This window comes from Myotis daubentonii, chromosome 7, assembly GCF_963259705.1.
Source record: "Myotis daubentonii chromosome 7, mMyoDau2.1, whole genome shotgun sequence".
Classification (NCBI taxonomy): Eukaryota; Metazoa; Chordata; class Mammalia; order Chiroptera; family Vespertilionidae; genus Myotis; species Myotis daubentonii.
The window spans coordinates 43,506,720-43,513,339 of NC_081846.1; the positions used below are offsets into that span (position 1 = coordinate 43,506,720).

General features: G+C 45.1%; 1 protein-coding gene across 1 annotated transcript; it reads left to right on the forward strand.

Annotated features, from left to right (window-relative positions):
- Nucleotides 1-347: 347 nt before the first annotated feature.
- LOC132238506 (dihydrolipoyllysine-residue succinyltransferase component of 2-oxoglutarate dehydrogenase complex, mitochondrial) lies at nt 348-1,964 on the forward strand. Its single transcript, XM_059704015.1, has one exon. The coding sequence runs from the start codon at nt 392-394 to the stop codon at nt 1,754-1,756; it is 1,365 nt and encodes a 454-aa protein (XP_059559998.1). The 5' UTR covers nt 348-391; the 3' UTR covers nt 1,757-1,964.
- Nucleotides 1,965-6,620: the final 4,656 nt, after the last annotated feature.

Consider the following 6,620-nt stretch of genomic DNA (forward strand, 5'->3'; position numbering starts at 1 on the left):
TTCTCTTGTGGGTTTTGCCTTTGCCATTCTACCTGGATTTTTTTTCTTCTGTCCTTGTCTTATTGAAGGCTTACCATCCCTTCAAAGCCCAGTTCAAGTATTGTATTTTTGGTTAGGCATTCCCTGACCAGTCAGCTCTCCGTAATCTCTTAGCACACTTTCCTCTCCAGTCACGCGGTACTATCATGTATTGTACATATTGCCTTACCTAAGAACAAAGGGGACATAAAGGTTTTTGTTCTTGCAGTTGCATAAAGGAACTATGTAGTCAAATAAATATAGCTCTTTGAGTACGGGTAGAGTATATATAACTAACCCTGGCTTTAAAAATATCAGTCTAGATATCCGGTGTCCGCCCGCCCTCCGCTCCGCCGCCACTACCGCCGCCGCGATGCTGTCCCGGTCCCGTTGCGTGTCCCGGGCCTTCAGCCGCTCGCTCTCCGCCTTCCAGAAGGGGAGCTGCCCTCTCGGGAGACGCTCCCTGCCCGGGGTCTCCTTATGTCAGGGACCAGGTTACCCTGACAGGAGGACGATCGCCATTAACAATAGTAGTGTCTTCAGCGTTCGCTTCTTCAGAACTACAGCTGTGTGCAAGGATGATGTGATTACAGTAAAAACCCCAGCATTTGCAGAATCTGTCACAGAAGGGGATGTCAGGTGGGAGAAAGCTGTTGGAGACACAGTTGCAGAAGATGAAGTGGTTTGTGAGATTGAAACTGACAAGACATCCGTGCAGGTTCCATCACCAGCAAACGGTGTTATTGAAGCTCTTTTGGTACCTGATGGGGGAAAAGTAGAAGGAGGCACTCCTCTTTTCACACTCAGGAAAACTGGCGCTGCTCCTGCTAAGGCCAAGCCCGCTGAAGCCCCTGCTGCCGAAGCCCCAAAGGCAGAACCGATAGCATCGGCAGTTCCTCCTTCCCCTGCAGCATCCATACCCACTCAGATGCCGCCAGTGCCCTCACCCTCACAACCCTCTGCTAGCAAACCAGTGTCTGCGGTAAAACCCACTGCTGCTCCAGTAGCTGAGCCAGGAGCTGGTAAAGGTCTGCGTACAGAACATCGGGAGAAAATGAACAGGATGCGGCTACGCATTGCTCAGCGTCTGAAGGAGGCCCAGAATACATGTGCAATGCTGACGACTTTCAATGAGATTGACATGAGTAACATCCAGGATATGAGGGCCCGGCACAAAGATGCTTTTCTGAAGAAACATAACCTCAAACTGGGCTTCATGTCGGCATTTGTGAAGGCCTCAGCCTTTGCCTTGCAGGAACAGCCTGTTGTAAATGCAGTGATTGACGATACAACCAAAGAGGTGGTATATAGGGATTATATTGACATCAGTGTTGCGGTGGCCACCCCACGGGGCCTGGTGGTTCCCGTCATCAGGAACGTGGAAACAATGAATTATGCAGATATTGAGCGAACCATCTTTGAACTGGGAGAGAAGGCCCGGAAGAATGAACTCGCCATTGAAGATATGGATGGTGGTACTTTCACCATTAGCAATGGAGGTGTTTTCGGCTCCCTCTTTGGAACACCCATTATCAACCCCCCTCAGTCTGCCATCCTAGGCATGCACGCCATCTTTGATAGGCCAGTGGCTGTGGGAGGCAAGGTGGAGGTGCGGCCCATGATGTTCGTGGCACTGACCTATGATCACCGGCTAATCGACGGCAGAGAGGCTGTGACTTTCCTCCGAAAAATCAAGGCAGCGGTAGAGGATCCCAGAATCCTCCTAATGGACCTTTAGGAGGAAGTCACACACCCAACACATTGACCACGCAGGAACTGAAAACCAGTCTTCTCTCTGCCCCACGTGGGTCCCGGGTTCGCCTGGCGACAGACAGGCACATGCTGTTGGCCTCAAGCAAGGAAGCCAGGGCACTATATAACCAGCAGTCGCAGGTCTTTCTTGGTGTTCCTACCAGCTCTCTCTCTCTCTCTCACTCTCTCTCTCTCTCTCTCTCTCTCTCTCTCTCTCTCTCTCTGTACCCCTCTCAACACTCAAATATCTTATTTCCTTAGGCTTGAGGGAGAGAAAGAGAGAGCCTTCACAGATGCTCATTAATATCCTGCCTTTCTTCATTAACCCTCTGCCGAGATAATTTTGCTTCTCCCCCGTGCCAGTACACGATAGGGAAACCACTGGGGTCCATGGTATTAAGTTTCAGTCTTTTGAAAGTGTTCTCCAGAGCTGCCTGGGAGGGTTGTGCCTCCCACGCTCGGAGCAGCCTCTGTCTGCCCTGGCTGTGCACATTCTCACTTGATTCCACCTGTGTGGAGGTATTGACCACAGGCCAAGGTGCTGCTTTGCTGCTAAATGCACCTTCCTTCTCAGCTGTCATTGGCTTCAGGATGCTTCTACTACCTCTTCCAGGAAGCACAGGCCGGGGGACCTGGGTAGGAGAGGTGTTGGCAGTGTGGAGGGGGAGAGGGCAGATTCCCCCTGAGGTCATAGCTATAAACAAGAGAACAGAAGCCAGGCCTGCCCTCACATTCTGTCATAGCCTCACACCAGGAAAACCCATTATGGCACAGCTATGGTTGTGCCAACCTTTCTAGGTTGCTAGGAACCGTTCTAGCACATTGTTCTCATCTGGAGCCGATTCTAGTACATCAAGGCAGTGGAGGATGGACTGGAGCCTGGTAGAGATTGGGGCGGGGGAGGCTTCCTGTGGACAGGCTCGGATTGACTTGAGCTTTTAAATTCCATTGGTATGAGCATGTGACTGAAGAGGCCGTTCTGTTCTTTCCTGATCACGGCCCTTGGGAAGTGGGGCCTTGGCTCTTCTGCAGAGCACGGGTCTAGGGCAGGGTGGACTGGTGGGAACCAGCCCCAAGATGCCAGTACACGGGGGAAGTGACTGATGTCGCCTCTGAGGCACTGCCTGATGGGTCTGGACACAGTCATTGGAATTCCTTGGAACATGGTTAAAGGTACACGCCTTGTCATGAAAGCTACCAGGCTGCATCGCTTTAAATCCAGCTGCATTCAGGCCTGAGGCTGCTGACACCTGACATGGGAGCCACTTAGTGCAGAGTGCCCACCTGTATCTCGAAGAGGGAAGGCCTGGGGGACGGGTGGGGGGAAGGGATGGGAGCCAGTACTGAGTGCCTGCAGCATCTGCTATGTCTTCACTATTCAGAACTCGTAACTGAAATATTTAAAGAAACCGATTTTAAATGCAAATTAAAGGGCAAAAGTTCTCAAACAGAAAAAAAAAAAATATCAGTCTAATGTATTTTTAAACATAGTTATGTATCTTATGGCCAACGAAGGGCCCTTTTATTTCCTGAATTCTTATACTTGATTTTAAAACTTGTAATCATATTCTTGGTAAAAGATAGAACCTATTAAAGGATTCATTTTATTATAGAATAATTTGGGAATTCTGATTCCTGGCTCTATTAGATTTTAATGTATTTCAAATAAGCATAGAGAAGCTAAATAATCATAAGCCAAAAGAAAATTTGCAAAAAGGAAGAAGAAATAAGTGTGATTTATGTTATTTCCTAGTAGATATTAGGGATCAGATTAAAAAGCAGTGTGCAGTCTATAGACAAAGCCCCGTTGCCAATTTTGGGAATGGGAATTACAGTATGATTGAGGGTAGCCAATGTCCTAGGGGCCCTTAATTGTGAAGAATTATGGACAATATTCTTAGTCTCAAGTCATTTTCTTTTTTCCAACAGGAGACCCCATATTAGATAGAGATGAGAACAACTTGGAATTGGTTCTAGTCCCAGCTCAAGTCCCTTGCCTATAAAGTCAGATGACATAATACCTATGTTGATAAGGATCTGAAGGCAGGAGATCTGGGAGCATGTGAGCCACAATGTCCTTTCTGTTTCACTGTTGGCAAGCCTTTATTTTCCCATTCCACAAGTAGCAAGTAATCATTCATGTGATATTTTATCTAAATAGTCATTAGTATTTTAAAAAAAGCAATGTGCTTTTAATCCTTCAATGGTTACATTAAAACTGTTAAATTTTTAAAAAGTTGTGTTTGTGTGTGTGTGTGTGTGTGTGTGTGTAGATTTTTTCTAAGCACAGCTGAAAATTTCCAGGCTGATTTATTTAAAAAAACCAAAATATTTTAAACGACTCTTTCTATTGGCTGGCTTTTAAATAGGTCACCATGGATCTGTCTTCAAAAGTTTGACAGAACAGGCTGAAACATTTAAAAAATGCAGGCATGCTGTGTCAAATAACTTGCTAGACTGTTTTTTCCCCCCAGCGACTAGATGGATTTCCAGATCTGATCCTTTCCTCTGATCACATCTCCCAGCTCCCGTCTCAAGACCCTGTATCATCTGTTTTTCTCCTCTAAGCTTTCTTCCCACTTCCTCTTCCCCTTCCTCCAACATCTCCTCTTCACTAGTACTTTTCTTTCTTTCTTTTTTTTAGGCTAGTACTTTCCTATCAGCCCAGAGACTCAAGTTTTTGACAACCTCAAAGAATATTTTCTGCATCCTGCCTCTCTTACACTTACTTGTTTCCCAGGCAAGTTATATGAAGAAGAAGCCTATTCCTTCTTCCTCCACTTTACCTCCAGATTCTGGCTTCTGCCTCCAGTGTTTACTGCAACGACTCGTGCACAAGTCACCAATGTCCAGCTAATGTCTAGCTCAGTGGCCTTTTTCTACTGCCCCCTCCACTAGGCACTGTTGGCGATTCCTCTCCATCTTGTCCATCTGCAACTTTCACTCTCCTTGTTCCAGGTCATGGCTAGTTCTGGCCTCCTTTCTCAGCCTTTTCCAGTGGCTCTCCTTCCTCTACGCATAGCTCCTTTAGTGGTTGACATTGCTTTGGGGTCCTCTCTATACTTCTTTTCAATTATTAGTGAACTCCCTCATTCCCATGGTTTTATCTAGAGAGTGTGTTCACATGCTGATAACTACAAATTTGGTATTTCTAGAACTGAGATGGTCATAAATGACATCTAGTCCTGTAACTTTATTCTTCCAGCTGTCCATTTCCTGTATCTCTATCAGTGACCTTAAAAAAATATATGATTCTAACTATGTTACTTCCCTGCTTAAATTTCCAGCCTTCACCATGTGTAGGATAAATGCCAAACCCCTAAACATGGTGCAGGCATGTACGTTGCTTCCTTATCCCTACCTAAGCTCCAGTCACGTCACATGCCAGACTGTCCTTGAACTTGCTATGTCTTGCATGCCTCTAGTCCTCTGCTGTAGCTGATCCCCCTCCATGATCTTCTCTTCTTTGGGTTGATGCTTGAAAACTCCTTATTTTTAAGGTCAAGTTCAAATTTCATCTTCTCTGTGAAACTTTCTCTAGTTTTCCCTTCCCCTAAGCCTAGGATAGAACCAATGCACTACTCTGTTGTGCTTGTATCACACTTGGCTCATACTGTTAGAGATGCTATAATTATTACTGTGTCTGACTCTTGCTGAAATGTAGGGGCCCCAAGGGTTGGGATCATATTGCATTTATCTATCCTTAGGCCCTAACACATCTGGCACTTGTATATGCTCAATAAATGTGTATTGATGGATGGGTGAGTAAATGGGCTAAACTAATTGATGGAGTTGATGAAGTGTAGCTCGGCCTATAATTATATTACAGATCAAGAACCCAGATAAATTGACTTACAAAAAGAATTATAATCACCCTGATAATTTTCTCAGTATATGGTCTCAGTGTTTTGGGAATGTTACAACAGTGATGCATCCATAAATGTTGTTCATTTTGATAATAACAGTTGTTTTTGAATTTTTAGAATCTTCTCACATTTTTATCTAGAATTCTTAGTAACATGCCCTGCCCCTTTTCCCACCAAGACTAGCTTTTTGTTACATCTGGCCACGTGCCTTTGCCTGTTACAACGGACAGTTTTGTGTATGAGATGTATGAGAACAGGTCCCATAACTGATACCATCATTTGGGAAATCAATAACTAGAAACTGCTGAGCTACCAGGACCAGAGCAGAGAGGCTGGCACATGACTTGACGATAACATACATTAGAAATGCCTTTTAAAAAGTCAGAAAGAGAAAGGGTAGAAAACTGAAATGGAGCCAGGAACGAGGCTTATTCCAAAGTGCTTATTACAGGTGTCTAATTACCTGCTAGAGGCAATATTTAGTATTTCCAATTTGATCTGAGCTTTCCTGCAGCTAGAGAGAAGAGGGAACATCTGATAAGCTATGTGATTCATGATGTCTGTACGTAAAAGCAAAGCCAGTTTCCCCCACAACTATTCCTCATGTGAAGAACTGGAAGGCGTCTCATGAAGAGGATCTTGGGTAAGATGCTGACTGATGTCCTCAATTACAACTTTATCGTCGGTGAATATTCGTCTTTCTTTTTAAAATGACATTTTTGAGAAGGAGTGTGATCGGATTGTTCAGCTTGAGCATCACTTTGGACAACGGTACTGTTATCAGCTGGTTAGGATTTGATCTGGATCCACTGTAATTGGGGCTTTTCTTCCTGGACCTCCAGTGGGTTTTCCCAAAGTAGGCTTCATTGAGGCAGTTTTAATCCATTGTACACTGGGGTTCAGGAGCAGAATTTGCTAACTTCAGAATTCATTCACCGTGGGTAGGATAACTTCAAACCTGTGAGTAACACACACATGCAGTGA

Coding starts and splice junctions, on each gene's coding strand:
- LOC132238506 (XM_059704015.1), top strand. CDS start 392: ATGCTGTCCCGGTCCCGTTGCGTGTCCCGGGCCTTCAGCCGCTCGCTC.